This window comes from Antrostomus carolinensis, unplaced genomic scaffold (assembly GCF_000700745.2).
Source record: "Antrostomus carolinensis isolate BGI_N321 unplaced genomic scaffold, ASM70074v2 scaffold18069, whole genome shotgun sequence".
Lineage (NCBI taxonomy): Eukaryota > Metazoa > Chordata > Aves > Caprimulgiformes > Caprimulgidae > Antrostomus > Antrostomus carolinensis.
The window spans coordinates 1,181-25,186 of record NW_010338058.1 but is presented as its reverse complement, the minus strand read 5'-3'; the positions used below and the strand labels follow the sequence as shown (position 1 = coordinate 25,186).

Genomic DNA, 24,006 nt, shown 5'->3' with positions numbered 1-24,006 from the left:
AGGAGTGGTTCAAAGTGTAATCTATTCAATTTTTATAAACTTTTAAGAGAACAGTGTCGTTAAGTGTTCCAGAGTCACACAATAATATTTTAAAATATATGACCAAATGCGTAATTTATTTATTGAAAACATGTAAGTTATAAGGTGAAGAACCTTATCAGGTAACCATGAAAAAAATATTGCTGTGGGAAAAGCTGATTGGTTGCATGCTTATTTCTCATCACATTGTTTTATATGTTGACTGTCTTGCAGCCTCTTTCATTATGGTCAGGACAGAACTTAAGGGAGATACTTAAAGCAAAATTTTGACTTCTTTGCTATTAACTATGTTGGTTTTTTTTCCTTTAGTGTAGAATCATAGAATGGTTTGGGTTGGAAGGGACCTTTATCTTCTGGTCCCACCCCCCCTGCCATGGGCAGGGACACCTTCGACTAGACCAGGTTGCTCACACCCCTGTCCAAACTGACCTTGAACACTCCAGGAATGGGTCATCCACAGCTTCTCTGGGCAACCTGTTCCAGTGTCTGACCATTGTTACTGTAAAAAAATTCTTCCTTGTATCTAATCTCAATCTCCCCTCCTTTAGCTTAAAGCTGTTATTGTCCTGTCACTACAGGCCTTGGTAAAAAGTCTGTCTTCATCTTTCTTTAGTCCCCTTTAGTTATGAAAGGCTGCAATATGGTCTTCCTAGGACCTCTGTTCTCCAGGCTGAACAACCCCAACTCTCTCAGCCTTTCCTCATAGTAGATGTCTTTGAACCCTCTGATCATTTTTGTGGCCCTCCTCTGGACCTGCTCCAACAGGTCTGTGTCTCTCTTGTGTTGGTGGCTCCAGAACTGGACACAGTACTCCAGGAGGGGTCTCGCCAGAACAGAGTAGAGGGGAAGAATCGCCTCCCTCAACCTGCTGGCCACGCTTCTCTTGATGCAGCCCAGGATACGGTTATTGGCCTTCTGGGCTGTGAGCGCACATTGCCGGCTCACATCCAATTTTCCATCCACCACTATCCTTCTCTGCAGGGCTGTTCTCAGTCCATTCATTGCTGATTGTGTGGTTACTGTATTCACAGTTGTGTTTTGTGGGAAATAGGAAATTATTTGTAACATTTTTTTTCCTCATTGTTCTTTTTTAACTCTCTTTCAGAATTCCCCACTCTACCAATATCTGCAGGATTTGGGACACACAGATTTTGAAGTATGTTCATCTGTGTCGCAGAAGGCAGAGCAATGTGCAGCAGCGGAAAGTCAAAGAGAACGGACTGTGCATGCTACCCAGAAAGTGAGCACACTCTTGTTTTTGAGTATTTATCTTCTTGAAACAGAATTGCATTACTTGACAAATAGGCAGAATCAGAGGGGATAAAGATAAATCTCTTACTGTATTTAAAAAAACCCAACAAAACAAAACAAAGAAGCAAACAAAAAACCCCAACCAGTTGTCATATCTTGTCTGCAAATGTGTTTGGAAACACGTGGTTTGCCAGCATAGTTTGGAGTGTTTCTTTGCACTTAGGTAAACTAGGGAAGCAAGAGACTTTGATAATGAATTTTTTGAGTGTTGTAAATTATCTTATTTACTGGATATTATTACATTAGCTTAGCATGACAGTCTAGGAATAAAACCTGTCATTTTCTGGAACAAAGCATTTATAGTTCCCAGCCCTTCTCAAGCATTCAGTTGCTAAATACTACTTACTCTGTGACTAAACATATTAAGATAGAGGATTTGTGGGAAGTGAAAATACAATAATGAATCTGAATGAGATAGTAGAACTGTGTTTAGGTTATGGCAATCTTCTAACAGTAACAACTGACAAGGATCATCAACTGATTAGCTCAGACTTCTTATTTCTCTATCGTTTTAAGTAAAGGCTTGTGTATTTTTTAAAAATTTTGGTATAAAAATTATGCTTGAGAATTTGGCCATTTAACGCCTACAATTTTTGCTTTCTTTACTAAAAATAAATAGTATTTTACTGTTACTGGTAGTGTACAGGCAATGTGACTCAGATGAGGAGCTGTAGCATGGGTGAGGAAATTCTTCTTTTGAGGCAGCTAATGTAGGAACCTCTTTGCAACATGTTGAAAATTCAGCAGTCAGTCTGTCTTCTCCTTAGTGCCTAGATGGAGCATGCAAAAAGCAGTTATTTTCTGCCTACCTCATCATTTCCACAGTGGAGAGTTTAATTTTCAGTGGACATGCTCCAACTGTGCGCTAAGCCAGGAGGAAGAAGAGGCCTCCATGCAGACTTCTCTGTCTTGGCCACTGCAGGCTGAGTTGGGCAGCACCTCAGAGGTAAGAACCCAAACCAAGCATTCCTGGGTTGATGCATTGAATTACCATTTCTTTCTCCTCTCTCTTCTCCATGTACAGTAGCTTCCATCTTTGTGCACCTTAGGTCATCTGGTTCTTGCCTGCTGTGGCTTTTAACTTTCCACTGGAGCTCATTTTTCTTGTTGTTCACTCCTGCTTTATACCTCTTCAGCCATCTTCAAATCAGAGGTTTATAACTCCTTTCCTCTTGTTTGTAACCTCTGCTGCTTCCCTGCTCCACAGTGTTCCACCCTTCCAGTTAGCTGGCAGTGAACTGGGGAGAGCATCCTATTTTTCCCAAACAGAGGCAATGTGATATGAGTGGCCTTGAGATCTCCAGAAGGTCTCCCTGCAGGTTTTGGTGGATGGGGATCATATGGCAAATGAGGAGAGCTGATGCTTTTCTTAGGATCTTTTCTCAAATAATGCAATCTTGACAAATATCCACTACTCACTTCTCAGATGCTTCAAGGAATTAGCCAAGTAATAACCAAGTTAGTTGGGCTTTATTTCAACAAATTTTTTTCTGGGTTTGTACATGTCCCTCTTGTTCCTCCTTTGTTTTAGGTGAGAGATGCTTCAAGGAATTAGCCAAGTAATAACCACAGTTAGTTGGGCTTTATTTCAACAGATTTTTTTCTGGGTTTGTACATGTCCCTATTGTTCCTCCTTTGTTTTAGGTGAGTATTTTTTTCATGTGGGATTTTTAATCTATTCTGCTCTATGTAGGATCTTAGGTGGGGTAGGATTCAGAAGTGTATGAGTTGATGTGTGGTTTTTGAAATGTTTGCAATAGTATGGTGTACTTCCAAGGACTGACATGTACAGTCTTTGAAGTGGAAATTTAGAAGTTGCAGTGTGAAGCTTATTCATCTAGCAGTATTCAGAGAAGTGTTGATGGGCCTTATTTTCATATAGTGATATTCATTTCAAGCACTCTGTACAGACTGTGTAAGCTTCCTGACACACTCATTAGTCCATTTGAAAAGACAGGATAATAAAACATGAAACATTTTGCTTTGGTCTTCAGTCCTGTTGGAGTCTGTCTTCATGGATGCCTTGATCACAATTTGTGTTTACCTGTTGGGCAGGTGCACTGTGCACTTTGCTTTACAGCCTCAATCCCCAGCTTCTAAGATTTGTAGCCCTGTGAAAGTGTGCCATGTCTCCCTTCTCTCATGCCCCACTTTTGGATCAAAGATGACCACGTAGATAAGATGCCGGGTGCATATCCATTAAGCAGACCAGTAAGTACCACTGCGTTGCCAGCACATGGATTAGACTAAGCCTGTAAAAAATAACCATACTCTAATAAGAACCCCTAAGGTTAGTCCTGTTCAACCGTGTTCTTGTAGATTTTACAGCTTTTCGAAAAGTTCATCAATCATGTAGAAAAAACTCCAGTCTCGTGTGCTGAGGATTTGTGCGTCCAAGACACATCCAAGACACAAACTAACTGAGGGGAGGAGGAGAAGTGATTCTTGCAGTGTCTCCATGCTTCCTTGTCTAGTTTCTCTAATTTAAGATCATTTTAAATTTAATGAATAAATTGATTTGTAGTTATTGTTGATAACAATATTGTTGATATGGATAGCTATTACATTTGTAATAATGATTGCTTCTGTCAGTGGTCACAAGGCAAGACAATTTAATTCAGGGTTTAAGTCACAAATTTTTATACTTTAATTTAAACCATCTTTAAAAGTATTCATGAAAATATTAGGTCTACTACCCTATTCAGAATTGTCACTCACCATAACCCTCAAGAAACCACCTGAAAATATATTTTCCCTATAAAGCTATTGGCATTTTTTGTTCATTTACATTGAAGATACCTGTTCTAGCTTAGTATAGGAAGGCTTTAATCGAATCACTGTTAATTGAAAATTAGGGTGACATATTTCATTGTTTGGTTATCTGTTTATTACTGTGAAGTAATGCATGGACTATCACTTCTTAGCCACATTACTTTGTTTTGGATAATTACTTTTGTGGAAGTCAGTAAAGCAGTATGATGCTGCGTTCATGTATATAATTTACACTGAATTTAATACAGAAGTGCTGTGGGGTTAAGAACCTGAAAAGTATTAAGATATTCTGCTTTTAAAAGCCTTGAATATTTTGTTTTTTCCCCTCCCTTCCCCTCAAGCATTTTACATTTTGTTTTATTGTGTCGGGAGCAAGTCCTCCAGTATTGTGTCAGATGTAGAAGTAATTCGTCATGGGTTGCCTTGCAGCTTGAAGGGAGTGGGCGTATGAAATAGGCAGTCCATTTCTTACAAATACTAGGATGACATTCACATTGTCTCATCTCTGTCTAGACATGGATACATAGTGGAAAGAAGGAAGAAACCTGTTTGTAATTTCTAGTGATAAAATGTCATAGGTTCTTCTTGCTGCTGTTCCAGTACCAGTTTGGGAAAGTTAACATTTTCCTTTTGTAATCTGATATCAGAAAGTTTGTTTTTGTCAATTTAATTTCTGTGTCCCATTTTGGTAGGATGTCTCAAAAGGAAAGAGAATGAGGGAGAGGCGGCTGGCCACACATTTAAGGAAGTAAACTGGATTTAGGAGGATCTGAGGCTTTGCTACAACTTTTATATGACATACAGGAAAATAATTTCCATTCCTATCCAATCATTTCCTCATTTATACATGAAACTGTTATCGCTTCCCTCCTCTTAGCCTTCACTGGCCTAGTCTCCCTTCCCTGTCTGGGAAACAAATGCTTTCTGGGTTTTGGATATGTACCTACCCACAGTCCTAATATAAAATTATCGTAGTTGGGGCTAAGTGTAATGCAAAAATGTAATCACAGGGAGTAGATGATGTTCCATGCTGAGTGATGCCTAGTATGTGTGGATCGTTTTCCTTCTGTTCTGAAAAGCGAATTTTAAAATGTCTTAAACACTTTATTAACATAAAAATAGAAAAGCTGCAGCGCTGATTTGTCTTTGTGTTTAGATTGTTTACTCCTCTTGTATTGAGTCAAGTAGGAACCCTGTGCAAATACAGTCTGTGACATGTAGCGGGATTTTGACAAGGCAAAGATCTAGTTTGGGATCTTCAGGGACTGAAAAAACAAATCTTGTGGAAAAAAAAGAGGTACCTAGTGTCTGATACAAACATTGCTGCTGTGTCTTGCTGTTCTGCAAAGCAGAACATATGGTTCAGGCTTAATGAAAGGCAGAGGCATCAGATGAATCTTAATTTTTTTTCTCTTTTTATGTATTTTTTTAATCGGAACGTGTTCTTAATGAACATTGAGCTGAACAGCTGTAAAGGTGCTTCAAGGTTGTGTTCTGGGGGCTGATGAAGTGCCAAGCTCCTGTCTGAGGGAGTGTAGAGATGTGATTTAGCGTGCTAATTATAGGTGCTGTGTTCCTGGCTGTACCAATCTCTGGAGAAAAATACAGCTAAAGTTCTGGTCTCATGATCACTGCATACTCAAAAGCACTGTTTGCGGGAGCTCCTAGACCTGTTTTCTGGAATTAAATCCTGTTTGGGTAATTCCACTTGAACTTTAAGAAGTGCATTTCTTTCCATTTGCATTTTTCCTTTCTTGGTCATTTTCCTAGAATGCTGTGCATCTCTGAGTGTTTAAATTGACTCTACTGTCACACCTTATCCCATCTTAGATGTGATAATATTTCATCACTAGAACAGGGCTGGTGCTGGAGGCAGCTACTGAGGATTGTGTTGGGGCTAGCCCTCAGTAGCTGTGCAGGTGACCTGATGTGGAAAGGCAGAGGGACCAGTCCTTTGCCTTTGTCTAGGGCTCCCACCCACTTAATGCTAGCTCTGGGTCGCTGGAAGGGGTTTAATATGTGGCATTATCTTCTTTCCAAAGTGCATAGAATTGAAAGGTGCCAGTGTGAATGATGATATTTTAGATACCTGCTAGTTTGCCATTTCAGGTTCATCCTGCACAAAAAAGAAATAGCCCTTACAATTTTATTTTAGATTCAAAATAATGTACCTAAAATGTGCAAGTCCTGTGCTATTTTGGTTTTTTAATGTTAGGATTTATACGTCTTTGTTATTCAGTTTACAGAAAGTTTGACTGAGTGGTGTTCTAGAGTTGTAAGAAGAATACTCCAGAAGCATTGGCAACATGACCTGACTTGTGTGTTGATGAAAGTTGTTTTACTTGTCAGTAACACTCCCAATGGGAATGCAAACTGTGAGACACTATTCCAAGGATCTGAATAATTTATGTGTTACTGTACTCCACTGGGTCACAGCCCAAGACAATGGGTTGTCTTGCTTTGTGTTTTCAAGCACTGACATGCCTGTTGAGTGTTTATGCAAGCTCAGATTTTTGTTTTTAAACTAAGACATGGAAAATAAACCAAAAGATTACTTATGTAGCACACTAGTATGGGGGTTTTTTTCAGTGATTCTGCAGTCTAGTTTAGTCAGCTGATAGCAGTTAAAAATTATTCTTGGTGTAGATTTAAATGTTTGTGATAAAAGCCCAAAGACTTATGAAGGCTAAGCAGTTCAAAATGGTAGACTCCAAGAGGTGTAATTTTAAATAGTAAATGGACAATTCTTTCTGTACTCGACTTTCAAAATATGGGGAAAGGTACTTCTGAATGGAGTATCTGTCTGCAACTCAGATGCAGGGTAAGGACCTTTGTTTATTTAATCTCAATTTTCTACAAATTGTAGTTTGAAAATTTGATTTTATTTTGCATCACTTTACAGTAAACTTGGAGGATAATCTAGTGCTGCAGTTTGTGACACTCTTCCCCTCTTCCAGTTTATGTCAATGCCCTTGAGCAACATCACAATACAATTACTTGGATTTATTCCATAGTCTAAAAAGTGTGGATTGCTGGGAAAGCTCTTCCTAATAAGCAGCGATGATGTCTGTGTATCAGGAAGAGCTATTATTATGAAACCCTTTTACTGGTTTTTCTCTCCACTGACCCAAAACCACTTCCTTTTCATGTAGGTCTGCAATTTGAACTGTACACAGAAAGATGAGGCATATGTAAAGAAAACCTGTCAATTAGGTTACCTAAATGGACACCAAAGTAATTTATTGTCTAGGTTTAGTCAGTTGTTCCATCACTCAATGACCCCTCCCCACCTGGAAAAAGGAATTGGGAAAAGGAAATGAGACCTGTGGGTTGAAATGAAAGCAGATTTAGTGAAACAATAATAAGAACTAATATTAATACTAACATAAAATACACAAAGTTATACTTAGCCAATGAAAGCGCAGTGGTCACAACAAGCAGGAGAGTAGGTCTCGGGAGCAGAATGGGGGGTGAGACTCTCCAGGGGCGGTGGCCATTGAGGACAAAAGGTCATCCCTAGCAAACTTTTCAGTTTGTAGTGAGTATGGCGTTTATGGTATGGAATACTTGTGTTGGCCGGCTTGGGTCAGCTGCCCTGGCTCTTGCTCCTCCTAGCCTTAGCACCTGGCTAACTCTGAACTGGTAAAGGCTTTGATCACTATGGAAACCTGCATACCATGGCTGGCCACAGACTAAAACAAGGAGCCTTATCACCTTTCTTATCCACTCAGACTGGGTACTGCAGTCTTCTTAAAAAGCAGCTTTTCTGACAGAGAATTAATTCTAGGATTCTGTCCCAGCAAAACCAGGACAATTATTTCTAAAATAGTTGAAGCATAGGGCTTTAGGGTGACAATTTCTGATGTACTCGAAGCCTTTCTGCCCTGGTTTGCTGCTTCAGACTTGTGTCACACTGCCTGTCAGAGGGCTGTCAGGCTGATCACAGGGCTAACCTCAAAGCTCCAAGCTCCTGTTGCTTGGTTTTACTCTTCTATTTCCTACCTTATAGCTGGGGGGGGTGGCAGGGGGAGAAACAAACAAGAGGGGGAAACAGAATAAGCGGATTTAATCCAGACACCCTTTATAGATTAAGCTTTTATAATCTGTTTGTTGTTTTTCCATTTTGAAACAGTATGCCACGAATGTAAGTGCTCCACAATTAATTTTTTTGGCGTATATTTTGTTTGATTGTATTTCATGTCAGCAGTCTGGTGATAAGAGGTAGGGCCTCATTAAATATGTATAAGTAAATATTTTGAAAAATACTTCCTGTCAACTCAGTCTGAGGAAAGTAGATGTGCAGTGTGTGTCAAAAACTCCAGGTTGGGTTTTTTTTTTCATTGACTGGCTGCAGAGTGAAGCAAAATCAGGCATCTAGTTAATTATAATCTTTCATGCTTCATATTTTAGGTAGATACGTGAGGAAGATATCCCTCTAATTAGTGGTGTTCAAAGTTATGTTTACAGCCCGGATGAAAGAGTGGAGGATGTAGGCTGCAGGGGAAGCAGCATGGAGACAAAGCACCTGATCACACGTGCTGGTTGGGACAGGGAATTTCTGGGACAGTTCCTTTTCTTACAGTCACTCTTCCCTCTCTCTCCTCACAGCTCCTCCAGAGCCTTGTCCTCACACTGCGGTGGTCTGCCAAGGCGGGGTTGATCCTCTCCTGGTCTTTTACTTTTCTTCAGTCTCTGTCAGCCATTTAATTTGACTGCTTCTTTTACCCTTAAGGAGAGAGAAAATCTTTCATATCGATACAGTGGCTGCCAACTTGAGATCAAACTAATTCTAGCTGTAGTTATTTTTAACAGCACAACATAACAATCCATTATGCTCCGAATAGGTGGGGTTACTGAAAGTTTTATTTCATGCTCTTGTGTACAGGCAAACTGACGGGAAGCAGATGTTCTCTTAGCATCTCTGAAGTTAGGCCAGGCACAGTAAGCGAAACTTCCTCACAGGTACTTGAGTCTGAGTTAACAAGAAAAGCAAATGCAGAAATAAAGGAATTGTCTGTTGTTATTTATTTATATTCGGGTTTGTTGTTTTTTTTTAATTAGAGTAATTTCTGTTCCCTTCAGCAAGGCATCCTGTCAAAACTAGCTGAGTTCTTTAGAAGTTGGTTTCCTTTTCCACAGTATAAGAAAAATGATGACATACTTCACCGACTGGTAAGTGATCGTTTTGATATTTATTTTTTTTTTCCCATTTCCTTTCCTAATCCACAAGTCTTCCTCTCCTCCGTACCTCATCCTCTGAGCACCATCTTTGGTCTTTATTGTTAGTTTTGACTCTAAGAGTTTTATTTATTTTTCAGATAATATTGATTCTGGTTTCCAGAGTTGCTGTGCCAGGCAAATTGGGCACTCAAAAAGAGGAAAAATACCAGTAGCCAGGTTGAAGATGCTAAAAATGTGGAAGAGAAGTTAAAATGAAACATGTGAGAAATTAAATAAATTCTTGAAAGATGAAAGGAGTTAACCTGCAGTGTAGCTGCCTCATTTGGTGGAAGGCAATGTGGAGATGCTAACTGAGAAAGTCCATATATTGCAGACTAGTGCCTTGCAGACACAGCTCAATACAGAAGGTTCTAGAGCTTCATCTGAGTATTGCTACACCCTCTGTTTCGGCTTGTTAGCTCAGGCATAGCACCACTGCAGTGCAGCTGTAGTACCCCTGGGCCCCTCCGGGCCTGTTTGTTTCTGCAGTGCTGTCCACAGTGCTTCTACATTTGGGAAACGTGAAGCAAACTAAGTCCCCTCTGTTATAATGCTCCAGAACGGTGTTATGAGCAGCAGACAACACGTGTGTAGCAATCTGGCTGCAGGGAGAGGCAAGGACAGTTCTCTGTATTACCTATATGCCCTCATCTCAGCTGTTCAGAAGCAAATTGGGTGTCCATCTACCTCACCAGAAGTTGTATTCTCCTACTCCTGGAACCTGCAGGAACTTACAGGGCCCAAGTCAGCCCGTGTGGGGTAGACCTGAAGGGTTATAGTTCTACCCTAGACAGTTAAAAATAATTTTATACTGCCTTTACACCTGTTCCTGCGGTACCACTTTCTAACCAGTTCCGTCTCTAGCCTGGGCTTGTCTGACATCTGCTTTAACTTGCACCCAGCTGCTTCAGGTTCTTAGTCTGGCTTGTATATGTGACATTAGTCAGACTGTTCCAGAATCTAGAAGTTAGAGTTTTGTTTTATTTTTTCTACTATGATATAGGGATGATGTCTTCAAATGTAGCTTAAAAAATCCCAATGTTGAGCAACATGAGAAGTTAGGGGTTTCCATTTCTCAGACAGTTCTGCTGAGTGCAATTGCTGTTTCTTCTCCCTTATCTCAAGAGGACAAAATTTCCTCTGAAACCTCTCATTACTGATCTCTGGTTGTCTTTTTTCTTCCTCTGTCTTCCCCTATGAATCAAAGGTATTCACAGCTTTTTTTAGCCTTACTTTCTTGAGGTGGAGACACAACCAAAGAATATGGAAAACGTGTTTCTCCTGCTGAGTGCTACAGTAGAGTACTGAAATGACACAGGATGCATCAGAGGAGGGCAGAGTTTCCTCTTGCACACAGTCCCGAAACAAACGTTTTCCATTAAAATAGAATGCAGTTTATCGCAAGTGACACCAATGTATGGAATTAAAATTTTGACTACCTATCTTATGGTTTCATCAATAATCTCATTTTATCAATGACAGAACTAAACAGATTTTGTACTGTATAATGTCATACTTCCGTTAACAGCTTCTATTTGAGGGTTTTACAGCAGTATTCTCCTTTCCCTCCTGTAATCTAGTTCGATGCAAAGATGCAGGCGTTCAGTGTTTGTTGAGTTTTGTTACGTCTTCCTTAACTTGAAGTATTTTGTAATTATAGTTCAGTGCAGTATGCAAATTAAAATTTCAGGGGGCTTCTCTGATGGATGTATTTGTCTTCAAGAGCTGTGTGTTTGAAGAGCTATAGCTCTTCAAGAAAAAAACAGCAGATGCTTATCATGACATCAAATCAATGAGTAAGTAACTCCCTGAAGTTTGCCTGGAGTTTAGCAAGTGTGAGGTCTTCAGAGTCCCATGCTGTTTCATGTTTGGATTGAGTTCCCTTGGGAAAGGTCCCAGAATCCTGCAGAAAAGGACTTCACTGCCTTGGCCGGGGCCTTGAGTCCAGCACATTGACCCTACTGTTACTAAATGTTTACAGGTGACTTTTTGTTGACCAATTTGTAATATCTCTTTCTAATTTTTGTTTGTTAATAATATAAATTATGTCATGACATTTTTAAAAAAAGGGCTTTCTGTTTTATTAATAATCTTCTAATAGATACAGAACCTCTCTGATTCTTACGCAAATATGCTGGCATAATCTGTGGCATGGTTCCAGGTATCATTATTATCTAGGTCAGATCATAATGTCAGTGCAACACACCCTGCAAGTCTCAACTGTTAAGTAGAATGTGAGTTTTTAAAGTTAAGCAAGTTTAATAAAAATTAAGTAGCTACTTGTGATATGTCCGAAATACTCCTGTAGCCTTTGGGAACTGATGGTTGTCAGTAAAGGGTAGAATGTCCTTGTTCTGGTGATTTTAAAATTGAGAATTTACATATTCTTTACTAATGCCTGTTTTTTCTCTGCCTATTTGTGGTAAGGATGTTGGATTTCGATTTGACACGCTCCGTACCATCCTGCAACAGGAAGTTCTGCTGCAGGAGGATGTGGAACTGATTGAGTTCCTTGACCCCAGTATCCTGTCCGCAGGGCAGTGTAAGCAACAGGAAAACGGACAGCTTCCAACGCTACGCTCCCTAGCAACTCCTAACATTTGGTATTGTACAGAGAATATCTACCACTGTATTCACTGAGAAACAAACAAACAAACAAAAAAATGTTCTGTGTTCTTTATGTAAAATGCAGCAATAAAGTTACCACTTTTTTTCTCAGATCTTTGAGTCTTTGGTCTACTAGTCCCCAGATTTATGGATAAGCATGGGGTTTTTTTGCCTTGGGCATTTTATTGAAGGAGTGAATTTTAATCTGAGATAGCTACATGAACATAAATCGATATTTACAAACCCTAATCCATGCTATAAGGAACTAACATTGTTGATTGATTAATGAATTTTGAAAGCTATACGGTGGTGACTTTGATAAATGAGGCATGATTGTGTAAACTGAATTGGAAAGTGTTTTCTTTGCTGTGGTCTTCATAAAGTATGTTAATAAAAGGGAAGGGCAATTAATTTTCACAGTTTTAGAGTACCATAAGAACAGATTAAAGAACATTTAAATATGATGCATTCAGAGGCTGGTGAAATTCACCCTAGAATACTGAAGGAGGTAGCTGCAGCAGCGTCTGAGCAGCTACCACCTCTATTTGAAAAATCACAAGGATGATGGGTGTTCTGACAGAGTGACTTGCTCAGAAATGGACAGGAATCGGTAGATAAAAATATCTCCTAGAACAGCCCAGTGCTACGTTTGCATGTGTATATTAGGAAAATAGATAGAATTATTGTAAAACCAAAGCAAGTTAAAAAACACAGCTGTTTAAGATGTAGTATATCATTACTGATGCTCTCTGTCAAACAAGAGAAGTTTTGAACCACATTTCTCCACTGGTTTGTCCTGGTCCTAGCACTATTCATTGTTTCTTTAACTGTTCAGAAGATAAAGTACGCTTAGAAAATTGGTAAATATTGTTCACCTTGCAGATGACTCCCAGTTTTTGGCAGAATGGAGTTCAAAAGTAGTTTGACCAACTGGAGAAATATCTTGAAATCAACAGAAAAGTCAATAAAGACAAGTGTCTAATGCTACACTTGGGAAGGAAAAATCAAATAACAAACACAAAGTGATGAATCACTGGGTAGGCAGTACTGCTTCAGAAAAGGATCTGCACATTGTTGCAGAGCATAAATTGAATGCATCAGCAGGTTATCAAAAAATGGGAAATCCCATCCTTGAATCCATGTTATACACAGGACACAGGAGTTTTACTTTTCTGTTTGTGTCCCTAAGCTTTGTGCTAGCCTACAGCATCTGCTTTTAGATGCCACACTTGGAGAGGCATAAGTAATTTAGAGACAGTCCAGAGCAGAACAAGAAGAATAATGAGTTTAGAAAATGTAATCTTCTGAAAACAGAGTGTGTTAGGATTATTTGGTCAAAATAGAGAAAATTGAGGTGGGATGGAACAGTGTTGCTATGTGTAGAAGGTAGTTAGTAAGAAGGTGATCAGTCACCATTTATTCTGTTCAGAACAGGGAAGTATATGAAGAAAAATAAATGTATTAATTTACCAGTGATTCAGACTGGACTTGAGGGAAATGTTTTGAACTCTAAGGATACTTATGAATAGGAATTCCTACCTAGGGGGGTTGTGGAGTCTCTATTTTCATCTGCAATCTGTCTGATTATCTGGATTAACCAGAAACTGAAAATGAACAAAGTGATCTCTTAAATCCATTCTAGTCTTTCATTTTTGTGATCTTTTTTTGTGTGACTTTTATTATTTTTGAGTGTGTCAAGGAAGCTATAAACTGTGTGTGTGCACTTTTTAAAGTTAATACGTATCTGTAATATTTTAACCCTGGACCTTTGCTTACTCCTATCAGTACCACTGAAGAGTTAACACCTGTAAAGCTTGTTGAAATATCACCACAAAACTGTCCAGAAAATAGAAATTCAGAGATCATGTCTTATTTCAGAAATGGGAAAATATTCCTTATGAATACTTCCAAAACTAAATGCAGGATGTACAGCTTTGAGGGGTGAAGAAAGTTAATATTTTTCTTTCTAAAAATTCTGAAAAATTAAAGTTTTTATGCATCTTGAAGCCCATGTTCTGTCCATCTCTGTTAAGACTGTCATAATTTTATAAAAAAATTATAATACTGTATATGAAATGTAGTGTGGTTTTTAACAGTTACTTATTTTTGTTACTTTTTTCCTAGATGAGAATAACAGCTTTATGAAGTTTTTAAAATGTCCTTAAGAAACAGCTGAACTGAGATACTAGTGACTCTGTTCATTAAGGATTTTCAAAAGCTACAAATTATTTTAAATTATTATTCAAGCCATTTTGTTAAAAACAAGTGGTGTGACGTTCTAGTTAAATGAGTCAGAATCTGGAAAAAATAAAGCTGGCATTACTTGAGGGTTTTGTTACCAAAAGAAACATGCCCTTTCCTACTGTACTCTTGAACCTGGAAGTACAGATATTCCAGTTCCTACCCACGCTGGCTTATAATGCTGAGTAGCCAGGTTTTTTCTTTTTCTGTTTTCTTTTTTTTTTAAAAAAAAAAAGTCATATGTGTAAGAGAAACTGACCTTTCAAAGTGGTACATTATTCTTTTACTCATGCCATAAAAAAGCTGGAGAAATGTTTCCTTAGAGTATACTGACCAAGTAATATCATGTATTTATACATCTAAATCTGCCACTGGGAGTAGTTTTCAGTGTTTACAGCTGCCTTCAGGACCTACATAAAGGCCCCGTAGTAAGATGTTTTAATGTCACATGTAACTGAAAGCTTCATGATTTTCCTGCTTGTTTTTGACCTCAGGAGTCTGTGGATGATGATACTTTCTCTGTTTGCAGGGATGTCTCACTGTTTCTTGCCGTTGTAAGTGCACTGCTTATGCTTCCTTCGTGGTGGAAGGAATCATCGTGGCTGCTGTGGGGACTAGTTCTGCTTGTCTACACAGTCTTTCGAGTGTGGGGCACATGGAGGACAGCCAAGCTACAAATGTCCCTGCGAAAATACTGTATCCAGCTGGAAGAAACAGTGGCAAATAGCCGAGCTTTTACTAATCTCGTGAGGAAAGCTCTACGACTCATTCAAGAGACTGAAGTAATTTCCAGAGGATTTACCCTGTGAGTCTATATTTCTCTTTATTTAATACACAGATCCATTCAAGCCAGATGTCTTCTAAAATTGTCTTTTTACACTGTCTCCCATAACAAGTGAAATTGCTGAAAAACATAATACTTAAAGCTTTTTGTTTACGTAAAATAGTATAATTACCATTCATACTAAAAGTATGAATTCTAACAACTCATTGTGAAAACCATGCATCCAGAAGGAGAATTAAGTGTCACAAAATTCATATGCCTTTGAAATCTTTTACTCCCCTAACAATTAAATACATGAAGAAATTTATTTTTAAGCAATTTAGTTAACTATTTTGGGGAGTCATTTAGAATCACAGAATCATAGAATGGTATGGGTTGGAAGGGACCTTAAAGTTCATCTAGTTCCAACCCCCCTGCCATCAGCAGGGACACCTTCCACTAGATCAGGTTGCTCAAAGCCTCATCCAGCCTGGCCTTGAACACTTCCAGGGAAGGGGCATCTACAACTTCCTTGGGCAACCTGTGCCAGTGTCTGACCACCCTCACAGTGAAAAACTTCTTCCTAATATCTAATCTAAACCTACCCTCTTCCAGCTTAAACCCATTTCCCCTTGTTCTATCACTACCTGCCCTTGTAAAAAGTCCTTCCCCAGCTTCCTTGTAGGCCCCTTCAGGTACTGGAAGGCCGCTATAAGATCTCCCTGGAGCCTTCTCTTTTCCAGGCTGAACAGCCCCAACTCTCTCAGTCTGTCCTCATAGGAGAGGTGCTCCAGCCCTCAGATTATCCTGGTGGCCCTCCTCTGGATTTAGAGGACTGATTGTTTGAGGGTTTTTTGTATCTTATATTACCAAATCTATGTAACTAAACTGACCTGCAAGTTATCATTCATATTTTAGTAAACAAGATGATGTGAAAACCATTCTATTTTTATTTAACAAGTATCAGTCTGAAGTAATAAGAACACAGCAATCAGCAAAAACCATCAAAGGTCATTTCTCACCTCAAAAAAAAAGTTTACAGTACTTTTTTTCTTGCATACAATTGTTGATGTGCTTAGAATCTTAAATTGTTTAGTGGTGAATTTGCCTCTTGTCCACTTAAGGGATGTGAAAGTGTTCCTGGTTATTTAGCTCTTGTAGCTATTTGGTAATTTTCAGTTATTTGCTATGTGAAAAGACATCAGAACATGTTCAGTGTGTGCAGTGATCCCAAAGCCGACAGGCCCACTCCTGTACCATGTGTGCTTTTCCCTTGTAACAACCTATGGTTAGATATATACCTGTGCCAGTTAGACTTACGGTTAAAGGAGGTGGGAAACTCCAACAACTAAAACCCAGTTGACTTCTTTCTAAAAACAATAAAAAATTCCCCTGTGTGCACCAATAAATTGTTTGTTCATGCCAGACCAACTACTCTGTGCTCCAGCACGTGTTTTTACATGCAGACTTGAAACTGTAGACTTAACATTTCGAATTAATTTTCTAGCTTGAGATACCTTCAGTATGCTTCATCGAATAAATGTTTCATTCTCCCTTTGGAATGCGTAAGCATGTCTTCAGTCTGCCTAGCTATGTGGTTTGTTTTGGTTTGGTTTTTGCTGAAGAAGCATATAGTTAAGCAATAGGCAGGCTTATCTTTGCAAACGAGTTCTTAAAAGAAATTATTGTTAGGGCTTGTCCAAATTACAGATGAGAAAAACATTTGGATTTTTTCCTAAGTTTAAGCAAATGAACTTGTGGTCAATGTCTAAATTGCTGGTGCCTTGTTCTTTTATTGCATATCTCAGATAACAGATTAACAAAAAGCAGACTGGTCTTTAAGCTGATGCTTGATCAAATAGCCTCTTTACTTAAAACTCTGGCAAGCTTTTCAAAAGACTTTGGAGTATGGATGGAGTGGGAGAAGTCTGACTCTGCCAGCATCCTCATTGGAACAGTTGTCCAGTATGAAGAAGTCAGTGCTGTACAGGTTTTTGGTTTGGTTTAGCCTGGAGGAAGTTCCAACTCCAGAGTGTCCGTTTCTGCATCCGCATATGCAAGAGATGCTACTACACGGGGTGCTATGAAATTCTTTGCTTGAGATAGCACTTCATATATGATCCAAAAAGCTAGCTACCCCTTTTTTCTTCCAGAATTTTTCTACCATAAACCTTAGCAGAACAAAGTTTAATATGTTCTCCCATAGCAATCTTGTCAAGTTTTAATGCCTGTTCAGAAAGAGTCACATGGCAATAGAAATGGTTGCATCTGTAAAGTTAACGAGTATCTTCTTGTGTCATTTTACATCCTTGAAGGAATGGGATTTCAACCAGGGAGCACAGCACCCTGTTCAGTGATACGTTTGCTGCTGTTTTAATATACTGCTAGCTCAGCATAGTTTGGGCTGTGCGTTAACCATGTTGTGAATTTGGAGATACTGAAGCTGACATTTAAATAGTACTGAGTTCAGATTTTGACTAGCTGTACTTAACTATGATATGGCAAGCCCAGGTCTGCAGCTTTGGCCTGAAGTTCCTTACTTTCCACTGCTGTTTTTCCTCCCCATTGCATCTTCCATTGCTATGTTCTCATAGGCTAATTTACATATGCTTTGAAATGTCCATGACTTTGCTTTATTCGACCCTGTTTACCCCTTGTTAATTGATATTTGACTGTCTCTGTAAATGTTAAATTATTCTTGATGAGGTTTTGGTCAGCTCTTCACTGGTTTACTACTGTGTGGTAGTGACTGCTATATGCTTAACCAATTCAAGCATTGTTTTGCCTTCATTCCCCTCACACCCAAAAATCCCCACAGCAACCACTTAGAAAAGGAACTAAGACCCCTGTCAGACCTCTCTTGTATTAGCTGCTCTCAAAGGCAACTGGATATTCTGATTTCAGAATGGCTTTCAGAAGTGTTTAATGCTGCTGTTGGCATTTCAGGTATGTCTGTGTGCTACAAGTTCTGCAATGCGGACATGGCTGAGACTTGACCAGGGTAGTTTGGATTACAGAAATTGTGTACCCAAGGTTGGGCAGTGCTGTGCTCAGGTGGAATGGCAGTGTTTCTATCTAATTGCTTCATCTGCAATTAGACAAATGAAGCCTGATCCTGGGTTGAAGCCTGGAATTTCCGCTGGGTAATGAAAGTTATGTCCATTGTCTTGCACATTATAAAATTAAAACTGTAGGAATACAGAATGAAAAGCTGCATTAATAAGCAGCAAGTAGTTATTTTCTTGTCTGTCACTGAAATAATTAGCTTTTCTCCAAAATGCTCCCTTTCTCCTATATTTTAAACTAGAATCAAGCTCTACGAGCATATATTGGTGTATATAGCATCTTTATAGAAGTGCTTTCATGTTGGAGTGCAGTAATAGGTTTTTATTAATGTGTCTATACAAGTTAAAAGTTGAGAGCCTATTTAAAATTTGGCTTGTGAGATTAATGAAGAAAGTCACTGTTCTTTACAAGTATAATCAGTTGGGAGCAGTAGGAAAGAGGAAATTCACCCTTAACTTTTTTTTCTTCTTGCTATTGACTTGTTTAACATTCACCCAGTTCCCAATTCAGTTTATTTCCAGATGAGGCAATTTCTTACAGTTCTAAAGCCATTCTGAAGTATATTCTAATAGGCAAATGGCACAGTTTCTTTTAAATGGTATATTCACCTGAGTATGTGGACACCGAAATATATTTTCAAATATGCTTGTATAGTTGCATATGTTTCATGTGTTTACTTGTCACATTGCCACAAATGCAGCTATCATTCATTGCAGGATTTATAAAATCTAAGTCACTGCTAAAATAATATTTCTGTTGACCTAGAGAAGATTCTGCATGGAGAAGGTTGAAAGAATACAGTGTTTTGCATGAAAACCAGTATGTCATAGCACATTTTTTCTGCAAAAATTATTTAAAGAACAAATTTGCCTATATAGATGTATTTGTTGAATATATGTCTGTTCTAACTTCCAGAGCTTACAGTGGGCTTGTGATAGTTTTGTATTAGAGATAATGTTATGGCCTGTCTACTCTTAGTGTATCATTGTGTATCATAATCTTAGTGTATCAAAACTTAAAATTTTGGAGAAAACAAATGTTCTTAGGAGTTTTGCCATGGCTCAGATGAGAATAGAGTCAGGCTATCTACTGAGGAATCCTGGCTGCTTATCTGAAATTTTGATTAAATATATCATTGAGATGATGGTTTGGGTTTTTTTGCTCTTGTAGTTACTGAGTGGTTTGAAAAAGTTTTCGAAGTAATGGAATAAGAAATCTGATGTACTGTCTTTTAAAAATACTTTAGGACATCTGTACAGTTGTATCACATTTTACTTTTCAAGTTTGCTTGACAGGGTCAGTGCCGCTTGCCCATTTAATAAAGCTGGACAGCATCCTAGTCAGCATCTTATTGGTCTCAGGAAAGCCGTTTATCGATCTGTTAGAGCCAACTTTCGAGCTTCAAGACTGGCTACTCTATACATGCTGAAAAAATATCCTTTTTGTAAAATCCTACAAGTTCAGATCTTCCATGTTACCTGCTTGTAATTGTGCCAACGGTTAGAGTTAGTGTGTCTAGAAACATACAGTATCTAATTACTTATCTAAAAGGTAGCATAGTAAATTGGGGCTTATGCTTGGTTTGGAACATCCTTAAAATTTTTGTCTTTTTGTGTACTGTGCAGTGTGAGGTAAAATTTTGCGCACTGAAAACTTTGTCCCAGTTACTGACACCCACACCTTTGGTGCAGGTACTGATAACGTGTTTCAGAGTCCTTCAGGATTTTGTTTTATAATTCCTCTTAGCCGCCTTTTTCCCTTGCACTAAAACCCCCTCTCCTCTGAACATCATGGCCTTTCACTCGATGTCCCTGTGTTCAAAGGTAAGTTGATTTCCTGTTTCGGACAAGCTGGGTGAAACTCTGATTACATTAATTAGCCAAAAGGCGCATTTAAGAGCGAGGAGTTTCCACTCTGAATCAAAGCAGAACACTTTGTTCAGATTCCATTTTCTGAAGTGTCACCTGTGTTTCTTCGGTGAATTGTATACTTTCTTTAGTGGCATTAGCATTTTAAGGGTTTTTTCTATGTTTATTGTATTTACTATAATAGGAAATAACAATGTCTTCACCCTGTATTATAGCAAAAAAAAGAAAAAGAAAAAAAAAGATAAATATTCCTGAATAAAACATATACAGGGGAACAAAAGCTGGTGGTAATGCGAGTGTTGAAAATTTGACATGGCAAACTACTTATTTTGTCTTCCTGGAACATAATATTTGACTAATATATCTTGTCTGGCAAATGGATGGATGTATCAAGTGATGACCTGTACACACACACAGAGGCACATGCAAAGCTACGAGTGCATGCATTCATTTTGAAGGAAGTGAATATTTATTTGCAAAATAATTACTTGTGTAGGGATAGGCATCCTCATTCTGGGTTCAAGACTTCACTCTTAGCTCTGAGGAATAAGGTGTATCTGCTATGTAAAGCAATACTGTGATTGCTTCAGACATGTTGATAAGAGGAACTGATACCTAGCTTCTAAGAACATGGTAAGAGATCTGAAAATGGGATCATTTAACATGGCCTTCCCAAATATCCTTCAGCATGATAGTGTTGGTTATGACAGGTGTGTACATTGTTGCTGTGGCTGAGGAGGTTACAGGTTCAAGGAATATTTATGTGTATCAAACTAGCCACAAGTTTTGTAACTACTAAACTTATGGAATGGCTTTTAAGGGATGGGAGAGAAGAAAGATTTGTTTACTTTGGATAATTTGACATTTATATCTGTCTTTGGAAATTTTTTAAGATGGAAGTTCCATTATGCCAAATTATCATGCAGATATCACAGTAGTAAGGGCCAGCAGAAATAAATGGCCAAAAATTTACTGAAGTTGCGTGCATATTGGTTCTTGAAAACTAGAAAGACAAACATTTTATTTGTGCAGAGCGTAGTGGCAAAACCAGCGGCAGCATGTGAACTGAGATGCAGGCTGGGCCAACTCTGCAGTGCATGAAAACTGAAAGCAAGGAATTTAAATGTGAGGAAGATGAGTAAAGGATTCCTCCTCTTCCCCACTAGGATAACTAAGAACAACTTTAAAGTAGTTCCAAGTTGCCTTAGTTTGAATTTTTCCCCACGTATTGTGAATACCTGAAAATGTTCTGTGTATTATCTGGGCATTGATGGCAAGGAGCATCTTTCAAACAGATTCCACTGCCTTATACAATTAAATAGTTCTGTTATGCTGGGGGGGGAGGGGAAGATTCCTTCATGTCGAAAGCATTCACAGCTGCCACTTGTGACAACTTTAATGCCCTTATCCGTCATCAGGTTGTTAGCACAAATCAAATCTGGCCTACAGCAAGGAGAAAGGGACCTGGAGAGATTAAATAAAGGAGTGAGGTGATAAATTGAAGGAAAGGAATGGTGATAAATTAAAGGAAAAGACCTTCCATCCAAAGTCTGGAAATGAGAGCCCAGTTCTGACTTTTACAGTTGTTTTTCATAAGCTCTGCTTTGCACAAAATCAGAAGATATTCTCAATTTTATCTCCACTAGATTATTGAAGTATGAACTAATGAATTGCTGTTTGAAATTCACTTTTTCTGAGTATTGTGAAACATGAATCCCATAGCACTATTAACGATTTACTCTGGCAAAAGCAAAACAAAATTTTTTTTTTAGAGGAAAAGAATATTAGAGAAACATTCCAAATATTTAGCATGTGTATTAATATTACAAAGTGACATAAAAAAAACCCCAAACCCTATTTTTCCTGGTTAGTCATAGTACTGCTTAAACAAACTTTTTTTTTTTTTTTTTAATGGATATTGCTTTGTATCTTTGTAGCCGAGCAGATGTATCTCCGTATTCAGGCAGGTGAAAAACAGTAATTTTTGCTCAGAAGAATTTTCAGTAGGAATTTAATATGTGAAACACCTCCTAGTCTCAAGGACAACAATATTTTAATCTTCCCAGGTAATACACTAAGGATCAAAGCTTAGTTCCATTTTAACTGATGGCTAATCATTCTGTAGGGCTATTTTTCTCCTTAAAGAATAAGGAAGGAGCAATTCCTTAAGAGTGTGAGCATATATCTAGGACAGGCACGGCTTTGGAGTGGGCATTTCATGGAAACGTTTCTATGTGTATAAATGGGAAATAAATTTCCATATTACAGTGCTTTCCGTGGGTGATGGAATTCAGTTGATAGGGCCACATGGGCATGATATTTATATACCATTCGACAACAGCGGTGAGCCTTTGACCCTTTCTATGCAATGTCCAGTTATCAAAGTAAGGTCCTAGTGTGTTACTGGGCTTCCTGAGTGGTGTACTCAGTAAAAAAGGATGACAATGTGAAGTATGCCCTATTTTCCTTCAGCCTTGTGTTTCTTATAATGAACCTGGAAACCTGAGATTGAAATTTATAATGCAGTGAAGATAATTGTCACCTTGAGGCTGTGGTAAATACACCTTGGTCTGAGATATGTCTATTATTACATATAATGGTTAAAGTAATACAGAAAATGGTATTAAATTTACTAATGTAGTAAAAGGTATACTTTGATTTAAGGTAAGCTTTCATTTAAAAAATTCTTTTATGTTCAGAACTTACTAGAATTATCTGTAGCTGAATTATTTTTCAAGTTTACTATGTCAGATTATGCCTTTCAAAAATAATTTGCAACAAGATCCATTTACACATTTATGGCTTAATAAGGGCTGATAATTTTCTCTACTTTGAAAACATGCATTTATATTTGGTTAACAAAACCAACTGCACAGCCTCTTATAGGAACTGTTTTCTAAGAAAAGTTGCATGTATGTAATATTGAGTCCAAAAAGTATTAAGAAATAAGGAAAATCTATTTCAGTGGGGCAATTATTTTCCCAGAAAAAGTAATTTCAGTGAATGATGTTGTACAGGCATGTTTGAGCTAAGTTCTACTGTGAATTTTCATTTTTACATTGTTTTAAATGTAGATCTTTAAAAACTATACAGTTAAAAACACAAATGTTTATTCTTAAGAACATTTATAGATTTGTATCTCATTTTGTCAACAAATGAAAACTGCAAAGCTTACTGTTGCTTTATTTTACACTGCCTTGAGAGATTTTTTTGTTAGTAATGTTAAGTAGGTTGCTAAACATATACTTTAATATATCTGATTATTTCTGAGATAAGCATCAAATTTGTGCTTTGAATCAGTAAAACTAATCCTCTTGGACACCAAAGGGAAACTACTTTGAACTTAAGCTGCTTGCTGTGTGCGTAACTTCTCAAGAGAGACAAGGAAGAAAATATACTTGAGGGGCTGAGCTGGTAACTGTTGGTCTGAGTCTTAAAAGTATGTCTAATCTGTCTAATCTAAGTATTAATATTAATTGTAGACATAAATGAGTGGCTAAGTAAAAATAAATTAGTAAATACATCTTAAATGTTAGGGGATATATTGATCTATGCTAAGCCATCAGTAGTATTTCTCCTACCAAAATATCTGCAGCAAATTAGGCTTTTATGGTAATGTATATCTCAGATGTGTTAGAGGGAGATCTGGCTGATGAACTTGTTACAGAGCATTAAAAATCTTCATTCACAGCTTTATGCATGGCAGTTCAAATTGCATAAACCTGATATGTTATCATTCCTCACTTCCATAAGACTAGAAGTTTAGTAATACTTGCTCATGGCTAGTGTACCCCGTTTTAGCTGGACAGCTACTTTCAGTGAGTAGAATAAATGTGTACCTTCCTAATTAAAACTTGTTTCTATGTAAAACAGAAAAAAATACAATTATTCTTTAGCCTTATTCTAGATATTTGTATCAAACTTGATAGACCAGTAATATTTAATGAGATAGAAAGTTATATTCCTTACATTTGATATGAAATGACAGTTGGGTGCTTGCAGAAACACTTAATCATTTTCTCATGGCTTACTTATTCTAATTTTTTCATATCAGGAAGAGCTCATTTCTCAAAATCATAGAAGAAAAAATTAGAAAAGAGAAAAGACTATTTCTCTTTT

General features: G+C 37.9%; 1 protein-coding gene across 1 annotated transcript in view; it reads left to right on the top strand.

Annotated features, from left to right (window-relative positions):
• LOC104530711 (vezatin-like) overlaps positions 1-19,463 on the top strand; it is a gene marked incomplete at its 3' end in the record, with an annotated part of 21,288 nt that extends 1,825 nt beyond the window's left edge. Inside the window, exons 2-6 of the mRNA XM_029086849.1 lie at positions 1,091-1,279; positions 9,205-9,294; positions 11,770-11,945; positions 14,720-14,995; positions 19,303-19,463. Coding sequence (XP_028942682.1) covers positions 1,091-1,279; positions 9,205-9,294; positions 11,770-11,945; positions 14,720-14,995; positions 19,303-19,463 — 892 coding nt within the window. The remainder of the gene's footprint in view (positions 1-1,090; positions 1,280-9,204; positions 9,295-11,769; positions 11,946-14,719; positions 14,996-19,302) is intronic.
• Between the last annotated feature and the right edge of the window lie 4,543 nt (positions 19,464-24,006).